General features: G+C 42.3%; 1 protein-coding gene across 1 annotated transcript in view; it reads left to right on the top strand.

The window, feature by feature from the left end:
* Positions 1 to 20,203, top strand: part of LOC311235397 (SRC kinase signaling inhibitor 1-like) — a gene marked incomplete at its 3' end in the record, with an annotated part of 164,224 nt that overhangs the window by 120,377 nt on the left and 23,644 nt on the right. The window contains exons 13-15 of the mRNA XM_084322852.1: positions 15,144 to 15,291; positions 17,212 to 17,542; positions 19,726 to 20,080. Coding sequence (XP_084178978.1) covers positions 15,144 to 15,291; positions 17,212 to 17,542; positions 19,726 to 20,080 — 834 coding nt within the window. The remainder of the gene's footprint in view (positions 1 to 15,143; positions 15,292 to 17,211; positions 17,543 to 19,725; positions 20,081 to 20,203) is intronic.

The following is a 20,203-nucleotide window of genomic DNA, read 5'->3' as shown; positions in this document are numbered from 1 at the left end:
CAGACCCCGCCGGAACACAAAGGTAACGTACCTGGCTAGGCTACCTAGCCACGGCCTACCCTGTTGTCAACCCATTTACCCGTAAAAAGGTAAATAGGACTCAGCAAAACCCCCACATCAGCTACCGACTGACCTTCATTGATGAACCGGGCAAGAGGAGGGAGAAGTGACAACATCTCACGGCGGAGACATTAGAACAGCGTAGCAGTAGAGTTCAGCATGTAGCATTAGTATTAGCATGTAGCTAGAATTAGTTGTTTAACAGCACGCTTGCAGGACCGTTTGGAACCCGTTCACCGCAGTGAACGTTCACCGCAGTGAACGTTCACCAAACCATCCCCCCCTGGCGCCAACACACAACATGGTTGTGTAACAACAACCCAGCATTACTAACACTAATACCCGTGCCTAATGACACAGGGCTCACCGTTGTACAACCCGGCTCGATAGCCAACATTGTACGCTGCACCTTGATCTGGCTGCCGACAGATGAGGAACATCAACATAGGCCCGTCGTGTCGCTGAAACATGCCTCGAAGATGCCAGGGGCACGCAACCCTCCGGTAAGCTTTCAACATTACGCAATTCCTCCAATCTTTTTCATACTACTAGTTACATAATATGATGGAACGAAAATAGAGGAAGGGTGTTTGGTGACCATGACCATGGTCTTATAGGCTACGCCTCCATAGAGGCGGGACCCGGTCAGGTGTGGATGTATAAGTTGTGTTTGTGGTGGTGTACAGTAGGTACAAGGAGATAAGGGGTATCTCAATAGGCTTGAGCGGGACGCGATAAGCCATATGAAATATAACTGTTTTACGGATGTAATTTGGTCTGCTATTGAGATAGGCCCTTATGACTTATTACGCCTGTTGCAGAGGAACATACAGTATATGTTACTCCTATGGTTATTCCTATGGTCTAAGACAGTCCAGAAATCTCAGTGAACATGAACAAGTCTCTCAAACCCAAAAACTAGAGTGCTAAAACTCTCATTTGTGATGTCATCAGGTATATAGTCTGAAGGTGCTCCATAGACAATGAATTGGGAAAGCTAGTAAAGGTGACACTGAGGGCACCCAGGGAAATTTATAGTATCGTATAGTTAGTAAATTTTTCGAGCAGCGGTTCTCAAACTACGGGTCGCGACCCAAAGTGTGGTCGCGGGTAGGTGACAGTGGGGTCACGCCTTGGCAAGAAAAAAAAATCAGATAGAGTTTTCCACCCGGCAGCTGTGTGTATTTGCCATGTCTCGCGACTCTCGCCCCTTCATCAATGGAGGCCGACACGTATTCCAATACACATCTCACTACACCCTGCGCATTTATAATTGCGGGAGGGGGTTCTGGTCTTTTGTGTGTAACCTGGACTCGCAATGGATAGGTTTGTTGTCAGAAGTGTTGCTGGTTGGCCGCAATGAATTGGGCTCTGCCTCTGATCTCGAGGCAGAGTATTCGCCTTTGTTAACTCGGAGAAGAAGCACGGATTTTCCTTGCAGACAAAAACAGCACATTGGCAGAGAAATGTGCTGATAATGTGCTGGAAACTCTGTTAGTGGCACTCCAGGATAATCAGTGGAGATTTGGGGGTATTTACTCAGCTTGATGGCTTTTTGTAGGAACAGAATGCAGCCAGGAGGCGCTCAATGATCTTTCGTGTGACGAGCTACTCAAAGTCAAGGTCACTGGACAGTGGACAGGCCCTCGCAAAGTTCTGGATCAGTCCGGAACGAGTACCCAGTGTTGTGTAATGCTGCTCTGATAAAGCGTGTCCCCTTTGCTGCATCAACATATCTCTGTGAGGGCGGATTTTCAGAGTAGAAGCGGATCTCTGCCAAAGCGCACGTGAGCGCATTTTCTTTTCATGTTCTGGCAACATATTTTGGCTAAATATGCCTTGTTTTATAAATGTGTATACAGAAACAATTCCATTGCTTTTGTTGATAATATTCATTCATTTAATTGATAACATAGTGCTGTAATTTCATTTTCTAAACAACGTGTGCTTTTATTTTGATATTCCTTATTTCTGATTTTTTAAATATTGATATTAAAGACGCTGTAAAGCGTCCTCGGCAACTTGAGCATGGCCGGGAATGGCGCTTTTAAGCGTTTTCCGGCAGTCAAAGTGTTAACAACCACATTTATGGGCGGCTAGGTGGTGCAGTGGGCAAGGCACTCACCACCAATGCTGGAGACACTGGGTTCGCGTGTTCGAATCCAGCTCTCCACATTGTTTTCAGTTTGGCTGGTCGTCCGTACTAATACAATTGGCAGTATTAGAGGGTGGGAAAGCTGATGGGTGGGTCCTGGGCGTTGTAAACAGAGAAATACTCCTACAGTTCGGTCGGGGCGCCTGCTCAGTGAAGGAAGGATCTGGAGGGAGGTAGTGTGACCTTCCACACGTTACACTCTCCCAGTGAGAATCTGAGCTGCCAGGCTGGCTGCCGGCTGGCTGCGCATGTGTCGGAGTATAGCATGTGATAGTCTCCGGCCTCTCGGACCAACAGTAGGGGGGGTGCGCAACAACCAGGAAGGGAGTTGGGAATTGGCATAACGACTAACAGTGGGATGGGAGAAAAATCGGAAAAAGAGGAGGGGGAAAAAGATAATAAAAAAATAAATAAAAAATAAACACATTTATAACGCATTATGATTGAACATTTTAATTACAGTTAAGGTTTCAAAGAGTGGACAGCCAGTCCCAGCCTTGGAGACAGTCCAGTTAATTATTCAGTAAAGCCAGGATAGCTTGTGCCCAGTTAATGCCGTGTGTCAAATGAATACGAATTAACTTTCTGCATCTTTGATTTAAATTCATTAATTTCAGTTTGAGCCATTTTGCTTTCTTGCTACTTTGATCTGTAGACCCCTAGCTGTTATGAACATGTATGAGCATCTCATTAGCCCCAGAGGACCTTGTAATACCCACTGTACTATAATATACTGTACTAGTGGACTAGTGGAGGTACGGCTTCCCAGTCTTCCTGCTGTAGATACATGGAAACAGAAGCACTGTGTTCTCTGTTAGTGGTGCAAGGAGTGACTCCCACTGGAGATCCAAGTCTAAGAGAGTTGAGAATCGACAAAACAAACGTCATGATAGGGCAAAACATAAATACATAAATAGAAGGCTAGTTAGAAAATAGAACCTAGTTATCTCTAGAATGGTTATCTCTAGAATAATTGAGATTTTATAGGATTTCACAAAAACAGCTTTATGTTCTGACCACCGTTCATTATTGAAATGATGCCGTCATTTTTGAATGGCTTTAATGGGACTAAAGGCCATTCATGAATACGCTCTGTCCGTAAAGGACAACAGTGAACGTCAGTTCCAGTTAAAACCAGTCAGGACTGGGTTTCCCAGATCCTCCTTTGCGCTATGTGCGTCATGAGCTCTACCTTAAGGTCTTCCTTTAGTTGCTGTTTGCATTTTGCATTTTGTTCTGCATTTTGTACATTTTAGTTTTTTAGTGTTTGGTCCTTATTATTTTACTTTTGACTGTATGAAACACAATTTCAGGAGGGTCATACAGAATCAAGCATTTCATTATAATGTACATGTACCTTATATGTGACAAAACTTTAACTTTCCCAGAGCCTTCTTAACTAAGGTATACCTTCTGAAACGAAGACACTCGTCCCTTAGCAATGCACTCCTCTCATGCTGTTGGTTTTAGCCTTATTAGACACATTTTGCTTTTCAATTGAATAGTTACACTACTAGCCTACTTGCTCAAATTATATCATTAGTTTAATATTATGAAAATTAATCATCAAAACAACTTTTCTGTGCAGAGCACATGAAGAGAATGTTTGTCTTTTCACCATATAATACCATCATAATGACTATAATAAAGTAATAATAATGTGATAATATTATTAATAGTATAATGTCATATTTAGGCTATCCTACAATCTTGAGTAATGTGCACTGCTTGTCCCAATTAGCCTATGCAAATTATAAAAGCCACCATACATATTGCCTCTGCTGGCACCTACCACTGTTTGCAAGCAGACAAACTAGGCTGTGTTCTGTTTGCTTCTTTCTTACACCCCAGTACCCTTATTTTCCTCATTTCCTTTTCAGCGCCAGCCATTTCATCCATCCTTGTAGTCAATGGGCCACGCTTTAAAAGATAGGGTTTTTCCCTGTGCGTCACGATGTTTGCAGAGCTATATCTATATTCTATATTATAGCTATGGAGACAATACTATGGCTCATTTGACAGTCACTATCTCTCATCCAACATGTAAAAAAGAGTAAATTTGTTCATGTATACATTCGCGTTTGATCCAGTGGTGAATATTGTATAGTTTCAGAGTGATCCTGGCTAATTCCTGGAAGCTGCATTATGGAGCGCTATGTGAATTTTGCTAAAGGCGTTCACGTTGCTCGCCTGGACACGTTACTATTTCCAAATCAAAGGTATATAATAGGTATTATGTTTCATCATGAATGCATCAAAGGTGGGGGCGTAATTTTTTGATGCTCTGATCGTCAGCAACGGCATACGTTTTGGAGTACGTGACATATCCCCTCTGGTCACCCAGCCGCAGGCCTCTTTGTCCCCCTCCCGTCGGGCAGACGCTACCGCTCTATCACATGCTCCACCTCTCGGTTTACAAAGAGTTTCTTCCCCAGTGCTGTGCGCAGCCTGAATAACTCCAAATACTAGATTTGTATATTATCCTATTTTTGTTTTGGTGTCTTATTAGTCAGGTTGTGGAAGTGCTGTTTTTGTGTGTCTGTGCATCATGCACTTTGATTATATGCACTTTTACTGTAAATTGTGCCTCTATGCATTATGCACTTTACTATGATATGCACTTTTAGGGGATGTTGATATCAACTTTAGCATTTTGTCCTTTTATACTGTCTGTGTTAAAAAAAAAATCTGTACTGTTTCTACTCTGCTCCTGTATTGGATTAGTTGTAGACACACAGTGTTTGCTCTGTACCTGTATTCCAATGTGGATTCGTCCATACATGGCAAATAAAATCTCTGACTCTGACTCTCTGATATGATCATTGCGATCAATGTGAAATCATTGTTGGATCAAAGTAGGATTGATGTCATATAGTCCTTACCTTTACTAGGAGGTATCCCAAAAAGAATATTCCAATTGTCTGATCGCGATTTCCAGTATTGATGTCCATCGGGTCCCTGACATGAACTGGCACAAAATATGCATGAAGTGTGCTGAACGCGTTTCAAAGTGCTCGGATGAAGCGATTCACTTGGCTTGGTCTAAATTCTCCGCCCGGACCATAATACAATGTAACACACAGGGCGGATTACACCACGGTGCTAATTGCACCCTTACTTACAAGACCCTGATGTAAACAAGACGAAAGTCTTTCTCTGGTCTGCATCCCCTTAACAATTGTGTGTATTGAGCCGTACTGTATTGTACCCATTCTGCAATATGTTAATAACTCTGAGGATTGGTTCATTCCCCGCCACACGCTCCGCTCCTTTAAGGTACTGTGTTGATTGATGCATTCCCCGCCACACGCTCCGCTCCTTTAAGGTGCTGTGTTTATTGGTGCATTCCCCGCCACACGCTTTTGGAGCAAGTATCAATTCCAGCGCGCACCTGTCATAGTTTTTGATTAGCGCCCCAGAGGCTTTTTATACTGGGACTTCCCTTCAATCGATGTCGGGTCGTTTTGGAATACAACTGCTTTTGCCTGCTTTTTCCCCGTTGCTGTGCCTCGTCTTTTTTCCCTCCAGGACTTTCTGTGGAGTTCCGCTGATGAGAACCTTGTTCCCCGTTTGGAGATGCGCCTCGTTTACCCGCTTTACGCGTTTGCGCTTGGGTGAGTTGGAACCAAACCCCTCTGGATTATTCTGTCTGTGTGTGTGACGAACACCGAAGATTATAATTTTTGCTTGCACTGGACTCAGTTGAAGTGTGTGTTTTGAAGAGACACTGAAGATATCATTTCTGTTTGCACTAAACTCAGCTAACTTGTGTGTTGTGGAGAACACTGAAGATTGTTACTGTTCATTGGTTCTGGACACAGCTAAGGGAGGAGGGAACCACACTGCCTCTGTGTTTCGTTGGACTGTTATTGATATCTCTCTCTCTCTCTGTTTTCCACCTCGAGTTAAAGCTGGGAGTATCTGCAGAGCCGCTACAACGTCAAATACCGATCCCCCACCGCTATCACCAGGAGGATCTGCAGAGCCGCAGAGAACTCTGCCGATGGCAGTCTCCCTTGTTGTTTCATAATTGTTACTTTACCCCTTTTGTGACTCTGTAAATAAATACGCCCTAGTATTTGGCTAACTCTGAACTTCCTGTCTGTGCCGTGCGATTGAGGTCGGTTCAAACCCTAACAATAACATTTTCAATCAATCAATCAATCAAAAACCATGCAGGTGATTGATTGATTGAAAATGTTATTAACAGATTGCTGAATGGGTATAATACAGTACGGCTCAATACACACAATTGTTAAGGGGATGCAGACCAGAGGAAGACTTTCTTCTTGTTTACGTCAGGGTCCCCCATTTTCAATTCATAATGAATTGTAAGTAAGGGTGCAATTAGCACCGTGCTATCCATTCTTTGTGGATCCGGCCCACAGTGTGAAATAAGGTTTCAAAGGGTATGCGATACTGCCATCTAGCAGGATTTGGCCGGTATTGCACTCTCGGGGTCTCAGAATGAGTTCCAATGGTAACACCAAGGTCCGTGAGACTGTATAGAATAAAAAAATCGAATAAAAGAAAAAAAGATGAAAACAATCGAAAACCCGACTATACTCGGGTTTTGGCGCTCAGCGGTTGGCCCGTGGTTGGCCATGAAAGTGTTAAGGGAGCCCCCTATAGTATATGATAAGGCCCTCTGTTCCTCTGAGCAAGGGTGAGTGGTTGAGGAAAGGGAACTGGGAAACTGAAACTGAAAATTCAACACATCATGTCTGCTGCTGGAGAATTTGCCACCACATTATGTTTGCTGGCCAGACTCGGCTATCAAATGCTTTGGCAATATTTCATTTAATACCATATTTCTTGTACTGATCCAGGTTCAAATGCTGTTGCACACCCAGCATAGAAGTAATCAAGATCAATGTCCACCGTCACGCTTTTGCTTTTCATCTATGATAATTCTTGCACATAGAAAAGTCCAGTAGATATCCTGCTACAGTTGCTGTATATCTTTTGTGACAAAACAGATTAACATTGACCTTTGTTTCAATAAGAACAAAACAATTCACCCATATGTATATCCTTTTTCCTGGGTGTCCCAATTGATGCTCTTTATTTTATATTTTGTAGCCTATTATGTATTTATTTAACTATCACAATGTCTCATCTTGATTCTTAAAGAGATTAGTAGATGATATTCAGTAGGCATAGCTTCCTATTCAATAGATCAGATTAATTTGTTATATTAAAACTTAATTTATAAGCCTAAACAAGTGAGACAATTGATTGGGTGGCATCGCTTTTCAGCACCACAGTGAAGGACAGCTCCAATTACCACATACGTTTGCAGCTGAGCTGTCCCTTAGGCAACTGCTAAGGTATAGCCTGGGAAACACAAGCTCCTCTTGAAAGGTTTATCATATAAACTTTTGTAGAACGTTAAATGGTCACTTTGCCAAAAACAATGCTGATTTATTTTGCACATAATCTCACACACATCCAAAAACTCTTTTTGCACACATTAATTTAGTTTGACAGTTATTGAGTGTAAGTGAGTTTTAATATGGCCACCAGTGATGTCATCGGGGACATTGAATCCTTGTGTTGTGTTAATTACAGCACCCTGAAATGATGTCGATGAAAAGAATAACTCAATCTTATAAGGACTGCTACCTTATCATTTCATAGAGTTGTAATAAGTGCCCCTTTAAGATACATAGAAACTGGGAAACACAGCCCAGTAAAATAAGAGTTAGAGCTTACTGGTTCGTCTTATTGATGACCACAGAAATCCCCACACAACCTAGTCTCATTAATCAGGTTTTTGATTTCATTAACATCAAGAGTCTGGTGGCAGACTATAAAAGCAGGCGTTTAGAGGTCATGACGTTTTGAAAACCCAACAGACCTACTGACCTGTATGTAAGCATTCACTGTGGGCTAGATCCACAAATAGTGGATTGCACGGAGCAAGTTGCACTCTTACTTACAATTCATTATGAATTGAAAATGGGGGACCCTGATGTAAACAAGACGAAAGTCTTTCTCTGGTCTGCATCCCCTTAAAGGGGAGATGAAGCAGTGAACAATGTGATCCTAGTTTGTTTGTTGTGTACCTTGTGTAAGACAGGGTCCTATAATCAAATGTGAAATCTAGCTTATTTGTCTGAAAAATCAAATATAATATCCCTGTTTTGAACATGGGCGCCGCCATTTTGTTGCTGACGTCATGGGGCTGGTTGGGTCTGGCTCCTAGTATACACTGTTGGTTAGATGCCTATGGATTGTCGGGTCAGTCTGTAAATAAAATGTTGCCTACCAAACATCGGGACCGCGGTGGTGCTTTTTGTATTGCTCCCGGCTGTTCGAACGAATTTTACCGCATGAAAGAGAGAGGAAAGGTGGTTCATTTCCACAAATTACCAGTGAAAAAAACACTTTTATTGGCGCGTTGGCTGGCTGCACTGAAGCGGCGCGATCCACCTGTTGGACAGTGGACGAAGATCTGCGGGCAACATTTCATTGCCTCGGATTATGTTGTTGAGGGGGGCTTTGAAGAGGATGGGAGGTTTGTCCAGAAGACCACTAATCAGCTGAAGCCTGATGCTGTTCCCTCGGTCTTCGACTTCAGTGGCTATAGTGCAGGAGAGACGGACAGACCAGCCCAGGCAGTTCGGCCAGCGTCAGCCCTGCGCCGGAGAGACAGAGCTCAAAGACGCGCTTCTACCGCAACAGAGCAAGGGGTATAATCAGGGGTGTTGGATCAGTGTTTCGCATATAATCTTTGCAGACTGTCTATATTTAGACTAGCCACCTGTAGTGATATGCAGTAGGTACGATAACGTTAGCTTTCTGTATCATAACGCTAGTCATAAATGTCATTATGAATTGAAAATGGGGGACCCTGATGTAAACAATACGAAAGTCTAGTCTCACCTGATACCTTGCTCTGTATCAGAACGTTAGTCATAAATGTGATGACTCTATATACATGTGATGTGAATGGGCTGGGGTAATGATAGGTTTTAATTAATAGATCCTGTGTCCTCTGTATAATTGTTTAGCATAGGTACCTTTATGAAATAAAGTTGTTATTCCTTGTACCCCGGTTGTGCAGTTGGTTATTCCAGGGCATTTGGACAAATAGCAGTTTCCCTGCTACATAGCAGTTTCTCCTGCTACTGGTATAACTCATGTATTTATTACATACAGTACAGAAGTTGTGATGACTATATACAGTACAGAAGCTGTGATGACTATATACAGTACAGAAGCTGTGATGACTATATATACAGTACAGAAGTTGTGATGACTATATACAGTACAGAAGCTGTGATGACTCTATATACAGTACAGAAGTTGTGATGACTATATATCTGAAATAGACAAAAAACACTATCAAAAATAGGGCTTTACCCACATGTGTTTGACTTCGGTCGACCATTTTGAGGGTCAAACCAGTCTGGATTCATGTTGTAGTCTAAAAAAATTCCAGGAAATGCTGAGAGAATTGTTGAATATATATAGAACACAAATGTTCTAGAATGTTCGATTATGACATCATACTGTGACATCACAAATGTTCTAGAATATTTTGATTATGACATCATATGATGACAGGCATGTAGTTATTTTCTCCATCGTCGTCCGGCTCGACAGGAGGAGCACGTCTCACTGGTGTCACTCTAATAGGCTCAAATGCCTCGTCCAGATCCATTGCGAACTACAGCCTCTGGAGGTCAGTGTGCTACTGCGTGCAATTCTCCTGAGGTGGTCAGTAGAATGCAGGGAGCTGCAGTGTTGCAGACAGCCACACCACCCCCATGACGTCAGCAACAAAATGGCCGCGCCCATAATAATAAATGCTTCAAAAAAGCACATAACAAATCGTTTTTTCTTAGAAACTGCTTATTTTTATAACGTGATTTTTTCTGTGGCTTATCTAAATACTAATGTGATGCTATGAATATGTATTTATCGCTATGCTTCATCTCCACTTTAACAATTGTGTGTATTGAGCCGTACTGTATTGTACCCATTCTGCAATCTGTTAATAAAATGTTCATTCAATCAATCACGTGCAGATTTATTGATTGAATGACATTTTTATTAACAGATTGCAGAATGGGTACAAAACAGTACGGCTCAATACACACAATTGTTAACACTCTGAGCGCCAGCCGTGTTTCCTTTTTACCCCCTTGCATGCCACCATCCACGGCCAATGTTAACGTTAATATCGCCTAATCTATGTTTTAAATTATGGCTATGTGTCTAATCTGCCTGTCGCTTATCAAAGAATCATTTTCCAGTCAACATTGTCAAGGCAGATTGTTTTTTTTATCGCTTCATTTCCGTTTGATAGCATTTTGAAAATCACCCGTTGTCGGGGAAAAAACAACCCATGCCTATGATAATCGCCTTTTACTGGAATATTCCAGAACGTTGTCATTTGTCTGCCTATTTATGAATCTTTTTCAAATAAACGCTAGATGATCGATAGTATATGTGTGCGCACGCACGCTCGTGCCTTGCGCTGATAATCGCTGCTCTTATTTCCTCATGGCTTTTACAGTAAAAAAAAGCCATATCACATATCACATAAACGCTTATATATCCGTGAAAACGAGTCTGATTATCCTAACACTGATAACATAGATTCCTTACCTGAGGTCAGATGGTATCCAAATGGTTTATTCCAATTTCCGATCGCCATTCAAAAAAATCGATAATTGTATTGATCCATCGTGTGTACAGTATAACCCATATTCGCCGTGGCTCAGAGGCTCCAGAATGAACTCTGGTAGACCCCGGCTGCATCAGTGAGAAGTAAAATGTGGAGTCAGAAATCCGTTCTCCCATTCACTTTCATTGAGTCCATTCCAAAAGGGTGATTTACCATCTGGGAGACGATAGGGGGCGCTTTTTTCACATCTGAGCCACGGCGGTCCCTGGATCTCCAACGGTAGGCTCGCGTGATGCAATATGATTTCAGATCGCTAATAAAAAAATAAATAAAATAAACCTGAGAATACTCGTGACGTGGCATTCAACGGTCGGGGCAAAAACCTGAGAAAAGCTGTGAGTGGCATACAAAGTGTTAAGGGGATGCAGACCAGAGAAAGACTTTCGTCTTGTTTACATCAGGCTCCCCCATTTTCAATTCATAATGAATTGTAAGTAAGGGTGCAACTTGCTCCGTGCAATCCATTCTTTGTGGATCTAGCCGTGTCTTCTCAGGAGAGGTACGACCTCAGCCAGAAACTCTACCCTCCATCTCCCCACATGACATGCTGGTGTCGTAGGACAAGCGTTGGGGTTGTTGTGCACAGTAGAGGGTGTACTGTGCACAGGGGCAGAGACTACACCAGGGACCCAGTGGGGGGCGTGACACACACACACACACACACACACACACACACACACACACACACACACACACACACACACACACACACACACACACACTAACACAACAGAGATAAGAGCAGCATGTTTTACAAAGCATTATACAACGGCATGCACATTTCTCGATTCTGATTGGCTGAAACAGTCAATTTACACGTATGTATCTGTCACAATTCCACGCTCTTGGTCCCAGGACCCGCCCATAACCGAATCACTATCACTCCGCCGTTCGACTTTGTAGAGGGAGCGGAGAGCGGAGAGGGGAGGAGAGGAGAGGGGACAATAATCTTAAGCGTCATAACGACTAAATATAAACAGATTCTGTCACGGCGAATGTCTTAGTCTCTTACACAATGTTGGATTGTGTAATCTATGGGTCATGAGTCATTGTGGAACAAAAGAAAAATCGCGGATTGATTGATTGATTATTTGCAATTTTATTTTAAATTTCTTCTTCCTTGCTCACTCTCTCACACCCACCCACCCACCCACCCCCCCCCCCCCCCCCCCACACACACACACACACACAACGGCGGAGGAGAGTCAGACTGAGAGACATAGAAGCAGCTGCGCTGTTTTAAGTGAGCATGGCCTATTGAATTGATTGATTGATTGCTAATTTTATTACTGTACGCCTGGTTTCCAACTGGTTAAGTTTAGGCCCTCTAAAGTAGGTTTAAAAAAATAAATAAAAAAATAAGGCGAAGAAAACTTTTTTCCCCTATAGGGCAAAGAAAACTTTAAAATTTGTTTTACCTACTTTCTATAGAAGCATCTAATAATGAAGTTCTATAGAAAGTAGGTCTGCATCCCCTTAACAATTGTGTGTATTGAGCCGTACTGTATTGTACCCATTCTGCATCTGGTAATAAAATGTTCAATCAATCAATCATTCCAATAACACACAGTTGGATGTGTTCGTTTGTTGGATGAGAACCGTTGGATGCACTTCCGAGCTGCTTCCACATGGAGGCAACTTGTCTTTTTTGTTGTTGTGGGGGAAAAAAATTCTGGTGGATGGTTTTTTCAATAAATCTTCGATTAATGTGTGTTTATTGTATAGCAATAAGGTTGGGTGAATGTGGCAGTTGTATAAAAGCATTACACCACTTGCAGTCGTGATTTGTGAAAAATAAACCATGCCTAGGGGGGTCTAACGACCACCTCTAGGCATGGTTTATTGTTCACAAACCACTCCTGCGCGTGATGTAATGCTTAAGAACATCATCCCTGATCTCATTGATTTACATTTTCCTCTCTGTCTGTATCTCAGCCTCACAAGCACATCACATGCTCTCACACATGCACATGAACACGTTCGTGCACACGCGCATGCACGCACACACATACACAAACCTGTGTGCCTACAAGAAAACATTTACATACACACACACACACACACCCAAACAGGGACAGATAAAGATGAACAAGCTGGCAGATTCTCACAGACAAACATACACACACAGACATTCTCCCTCCCTCTCTCTCCACCATGTTTTTCGTCCGGTGAAACACAGAACTGTGATCATTAGAAAAACACGTTTCAGATTCGGTAAAATAGACATAGAATGTACCTTACCTTAGCCAGAAGGTATTCCAAGAAGAATAATTCCAAGTGATCGCATCGCCATCGCGATTACCAGTGTATATGTCTATACATGTTTCGATGGTCAAATACGCTTATACAATGGAATTTTCGAGGCGAGCAATGTGCATTTCTGTTCCAGCAGGCGGAGGGGCCACTAACCAAGGAGAAATGAAAGTGAGGCTGAGGATCAACCCCAGGCCATTGCAGTTCAGACACGGACGATACTGTCACCTGGTGATAGTCGATCAGCATTGCAGTTCTAGTGTGTGGGGACGTGCCAAAATGATGCAGATCGCTCCTGGAAAGTCTGTAGAACGGGGATCAAAGTAAAAAGATCAAACGATCCAAAGATATCTCGTTTTTGGCACTCAACGCTTGGCGAGCTAAAACGTAATATCTCGTTTTTGGCACTGAAAGTGTTAAGGGGTTAAGAACTTTGTAAGAACAAAGTTCATAAAGATCCCTGTCGGATTCCTGAACGTGTGAAATTGTGTTCTTAAATGTGATGCGGCGCGGTCTAGGTCGGGTTGTGCCGGAGCTCACGATTCTTCAGAAAATCCCCAAATGTCGCGCAATTCAGAAATAGGTAGAAATGTCCACGTTTCCATGTTCTTAAATCCTGTTCTTAGCTAAGAACAAATCCCAGATAACAAACCGTTTGTGAATGCCAGAATCGGCCTGAGAACTTCGTAAGTGGAGTTAAGAAGAAATGTCTGTGCGTTAGTGAATGAGGTCCAATATTATCTTCTATTTATTCCAAACAAACGGGCAATGTAAAACACATCACTTCCTCTGTGCCAGATGTACAACACACATTCAAAACAATGCCTCACTTAACACTTTGAGTGCCAGCGACGAGATTTCTCGTTAGTTCATGCCGACCGTTGAGTGCCAGAGAGACGAGAGATCTCGTTTTTAATCGTTTTCTTTTTTATTAGCGATTTCCATTCATATTTCATCAATCTAGCCTTCCGTTACCACTGGAACTCTCTCTGAGCTCCATTGAGAAAATACTGCCCCCTATCGTCTCTCCCTGTGGTACTGCACCCCATTGGATTAGACTGAATGAAAAGCATGGGGGGAAAAAATCCTGCTTCCTCATTTTACTTCTCAGACAAGTCACCCGAGACGATCGGATTCATTGTTGAGCCTCAGAACAGCTTGGAATCGGTGTTTCGACCACCCAGTGTTGGATCAATAAACGCAATCGATATTTGGAATGGCGATCAGGAATTGGAAAAATCTTTTTGGAGAACATCTGATCTGAGGTAAGGAATCTATCAGAGATATCAACGTGGGCCCTATGTGTGTGTGTGTGTGTGTGTGTGTGTGTGTGTGTGTGTGTGTGTGTGTGTGTGTGTGTGTGTGTGTGTGCGATCAGGAAATAAGAGATTTGATTTTTCAGCCCGCTTCTATAACGTGCATAAGTACACAATACATATACTATCGATAATCTAGCGTTTATTTGAAAACTATTCATAAATAGGCAGACAAATTACAACGTATTTTGTGTATTACAGTAAAGGGCGTTTATCACAGAATCTTCTGAAATCTTCTGGAAGTTTCAAGAAACTAGCGTTTTTCAAAATGGTATAAAACGGAAATTAACTGATTAAAAAACAATCCGTTTCGACAATGTTGACTGCAAACAAGTCATTGATAAGCGACGGCCAGATTAGACACATAATTTAAGATATAGTAAATGCGTTCACAAATGCAAGTGCTCTATCATTGAAGTGGGTGGTGGCATACGCTTGCTTTTAAACCATGGGACCCGTGGCATCCAAAGTGTTAAAGAACTGCCTTTTTTTGTTTTACCATTTCTCTCCTTGTTTGTCTGTGTAAAACAGTGAGCCATTACCTTTCGCAGCCACAAAGGGGCCCGCCAATGTGTGAAAGTTACACATTGGAGCTTTATAGAAATCTCCACCCTGCTCTCTGAAACCCCTCCTACTTCTCTTCTTCCTCCTTGCCTCCCAGACCAGTTCCCCAGCCTGCAGAGCAAGATGCGGGTGGTGCTGAGGGTGGAGGTGGAGGCGGTGAAGTTCCTGAGGGAGGAGCCCCACCGTCTGGACGCCCTGCTGAAGCGATGCAACACTATGACGGACACACTCAGCATGCTGCGCAGGTACAGCCACCCTACTGAAGGACAGTTAGGCTGATTATTTTCAACCCAGACTCTTATTTCTTCCCATCATTTGTCATCGTACCAATCGATTTACGATTACAATATCATCAATGACACATGAAGGACTGAATCGTGTTTCTCTGGAGAGCTACAGCTGGCTAACTCGAGCACAGAGAGAGACACAACATGTTCATTCGTGGTGATGAGATTTATGTCTGAATCGATTGGTGTGATAAAAAGAAAAAATAGGGTTGAAAATAACCATACTTTCTGTATTTGAAATTGTATCTACAATTACATCATGGTGACTAGTAAAAGCATTAACAATTGATCAATTTCAATTTAAACGAACAATATTTCTATGTACAAGTACTTTCCTACATCATTCAAATCATATACATTTTGTTTCCATTCTCACCATGCCCTCAAATTAAGATTGACAGATGTAGACACAGGCTCACAATTTCCAAATGGGTTGACTTTGTAGACAATCAGCAAAGGGACCAAGGAGGCCTTTGAAAATGGCACACCAGGAAAATCTTGGGACCTCTTTACTGTATACCTGTGTACAGTTTTCGGGGACTAAAACATTTTGCTCAAGGCTTCTGAGTTTCACATGGTGGTGAAAAGCTTAACAACCACTTCTTAGATATTACAAGTCATGTAAAGCCACTCAAGTGCTGTACAAAGCAGCGTGTTGAGGTACTTGTCCTTACAGCATATCCTTTAGTTGTATTGTAAATTGCCAGTGCTCAGAGGAAACTATAGATTTGTAGAAGCATGCTTCAACCAATCTTACTACTATGCACTCAAGTTCGGCACGGCTAGATGAACAATACCACTTACCCTTATAGCCGCAAGAGGTGAACCCCCCCTGCTTATTGTACACGATTTGTAAGTCGCTTTGGATAAAAGCATCAGCTACATGACTAAATGTACATTTAAATGTAAATAAGCATCAGTGTTTACAGCTATTTCCTTCAGCGCTAGCAGGATCGACCTTTTTCTTGTATTCTTCTTCTTTTTTTATGTAACTAATCCAGGATCAGTAGGCATAACAAAAGGGAGATAATGTACCTCCAGTGACTTAATTTACATGCACACAATACTCCCAGTAATAACTGCTATCCATGTTAAGGTTTTATTTGGGATAAGCAGCTTATTATGCATCTTAATATCTCAATCAGGAATTTCCCTGTGTGCATAAACAGGATATTCAGAATATTGGTGAGCATGAACTGCAGGAGAACATGATGAGAAATAGCACTGGATATGGTGCATAAATGCATCAGTATTTCTACAATCATATAGCACCACCATCGGGCCAAACAGAACAAGATCTCTCAAAATGATAGAATTTGCTGTGCACATTCATGATCCCAAGAGGATGAAATCTCTTGCACCCCCTTCAGGCATAACCTTCCATTTTCTAATGAACGTATGTGCTGAACCATTAATTATACAGGTATACAAATTGGATGTGAATATTTATGACCCCTAGAGGGAGAAACCTGTTGATGCTGGTGGCCCTGTGACCTTTACTCTAGCGCCACCATATGGCAATATTGGCAACTCTTGTTTCTGTCATCTACTCAGTAAAATGTTGCCTGTGAAAGTAATGGCAAAGTGGAGAAATTATTAGGCCTTAGCGGAGGTCTGCCACTCTGCCCACTCCGGAATGCATTTGTATAGTTGTGAACAGATATGACATTTACATGCATGAGTATCCTGAATATTAAAGGAATATGCCACCCATTTTAAGAAGCCTGATCTGATTTGATACAAATTGGGAGTTATTCCAGTCTGAAAAAGTCAGATAAAATACACATGGTAAAAATGTATAGCATGTAACTCATGACAACTTCTGTGTTACACAGTTTTGTGGTGTAGAACCCTCATGCCTGTCCTGTGTGTTGTTAGTGTATCCTATCCCACCTGTATGTACAGACAAGTCACAGAGGGGGTGTGGCAGGGCCCAGAGGACCTCTCCAGCCAACCGGCAAAGAGGGCAGAGGACGCAAGGTGGGGCTCTGACCTGGACATCTTGAACAGTCCGCCTCTTGGCCTCAGCGACATGAGCGGGAGCGCCAGCCTCGCTGACTGGATGCCGGTGCCGGGCAGCGACGTGGACGACACCTCATTGGGTCCCGAGCAGGACGTCCTGCTGTCCGCGGCCTTCAGGACACGAGCTCTGGATGAGCTGCCGAGTCGCCGCCCGGCTGATAAGTCTGTGTCAGCCGAGGTCAGACTGGTATGAGCTGTTTTTATTTTTATTTTTATTTATTTTTTTATGTTTTTGCACAAATCTTATCTTATCTCTTATTTCAGTTATTTTACGGCATACGCCATCAGGCAATTTACAGATTTGCTTCCCCCCCCCCTCCACCCCACCATATAGACGTAAAAAAACAAACAAAAATCCATGCCACATCTCCCCATTGCCACTACCACACGTACCGATATGAGTAATAGCATTTGTGATATGACAGAGCAAATGAATAAACCACAAACATAACAAAAACAGACATTAAAAAGAAAATAATCATAATAATACAAATACAAATAAAACCCACTTATCATCAGATCAGATCCTAATTCTGACAGTAATCATCTATATTATAGAAACAGAGCTTTAATTAGTCATCGGGCCTTTCAGTAAGATGTAAAAAGTTATCCCACACCTCAGCAAAAATATCCTTTTTCTCTGCAACTCTATACGTATATGATGCAGTCCGAAATATTAATTCCATCCATTCCTTAAAAGTAATATCGGTGGGTGATTTCCAATGTCGTAAAGCAATTCTACATCCTTATATCATGGCCATTCTATACCACATTCCTTGATATTTAGACAACCTAATCTCTTTTGGTAATAGACACAGTAAGCATGCCACTGGAGAGTTCTTTAATTGTTCATTTAGTACTTCACTCAAAAATACCACAATTTCGTCCCACATTTTCCATACTTTCTCACATTCATATAACCTATGTAATAGAGTACCTGTTTATTTTTCACACCTCCAACTGGTGTCACTGCTTCTTAGCTTTAGTCTGGCTAGCTTACTGGGGGTCCAATAACTTCTATTTAAAACTGTGCCTCCCGAGAGAATTTACACCATTTGGTCACAACGTTTTCCCATGTTTCTTCAGATATATCCTCACGCACATCATTCTACAAGCTCAGCTTCAGACCTGCCAATTTGGGTGCATTGTAAAACCGTGATGCACCCCCTCTTCCGTTCCAATCTTTATAATACAGATCTTGAATTGCAGTAAACGGGTCAAATTCTGATCTAACCATTGATGATGATATATATATATAAAAAAAATGTAAAGGTGTATTTTTTGGCATTTTATTGCTTTATTCGGATAGGCCCGGCAGAGAGGAAGGATGGGAGAAGATATGGGGGGAGGACATGCAGCAAAGGTCTTCAGGTCTGGGAGTCGAACCCGGGATGGCTGCGTTACACTGCAGCGCAGTTACATGGTGCGCCACCCTGGCGCCCGATGATGATATATTTATTTTAACTTTATTTTAATGTTTTTATTTTAATGTTTTTTTTTTTTTATACAAATGTACAGCAACTTCATAACCACAAGGACATACAACAGTACATGTACAAGTTAAGTTACATAAACCTCACAACCATAAAAAAATTATGAAACAGACAATGGACCTCATTCACTAATGTAAGTTTGTTTCCTCGTAAATAACCTTTTACGAAGTTTGTAAGAGGAAACATACAATAGTCCTCCTCCGGATACCTCAACACGTGGAGAGGTGCTCGTAAATGGGCAAATTGATCGCAGCTGAATGAAGAACGTCACTCATTCTTAAACTGAAAGCACGTTCTCGTACACCTGAATTTGCATACAGAAACCCCCCGCCAGCTCCTTATAGGGCATGCAAGGACCGTGTGCAAACTGATTCAACAGCTCCTTCTAATGGAAGGGAGAGGCTAAGCATTGCACCTCGGTTGTGCTGACCCCTGTGAAAATATTCAACAGGTAGCACGAAAGCATTTTGCGACTGATCAAAATTTGACTAGATTAGATTCAAATGTATGTCATTATACAGCATACAATACAACGTACAGTACGTAACATACGTTAGTGCGTCGCTGCTAATAAACTAGAAAATGTAGATGTGTCCATTACTCCATTCTATTACACTATAGCTATATCTGCACGATTGAGTTTAGTTCTTATTTATTTTTTTATTTATTTATTCACTGTTATTTATTTTCGGACATCACGATGCCTCATTGAGGCATGACTATAAATGTAAAACGTAATTTTTAATGATACATATATTGTTGTATTTATTATTATTATAATTATTTAATTCCGAGGATGTCTGTAGAATCCTAGGGCACTATTTTATTTCTACTTTTACTCAAGTAAAGGAACCGTGTACTTCATCCTCCACTGCAGGCGGCAGAGAGGGACTGGGAGGAGAAGCGGGCCAGTCTGACCCAGTTCAGCGCCCAGGACATAAACCGACTTCTGGAGGAGACCCAGGCGGAGCTAATGAAGGCCATCCCGGACCTCGACTTTGCCGCCAGACACATCAACAAGCCGGCCGTGCCGCCCAAGCCCCAGATCACCACCCCCGTCGCCACCACCACGGGCACCTCCTCCCCAGCCGTGACCACCGGCACTCCGGGTACCTCCATCGCGGCTGCCGGCGATGTTACCGCCACCAACGTAGAGCAGCAGCCGGGTAAAGTGCAGATGGCCGCCCAGAAACTGAACAGTCTGGATGGTGCTGGTTCACGTCGTGGCTCAGGTGAGTTCAGCTTCTAAGTGTAACTGTTACTGTGATTTGTGTGGCTGTTTAACTGACTGCGGATGTGGTTCATTCATTTTTTTTATATATATATTGTAATCAGAAATGTTTAGCATTTGTCAG

This window comes from Notolepis coatsorum (genome assembly GCF_963971535.1).
Source record: "Notolepis coatsorum genome assembly, chromosome: 10".
NCBI lineage: Eukaryota > Metazoa > Chordata > Actinopteri > Aulopiformes > Paralepididae > Notolepis > Notolepis coatsorum.
This window is presented reverse-complemented; position numbering and strand designations above follow the sequence as displayed.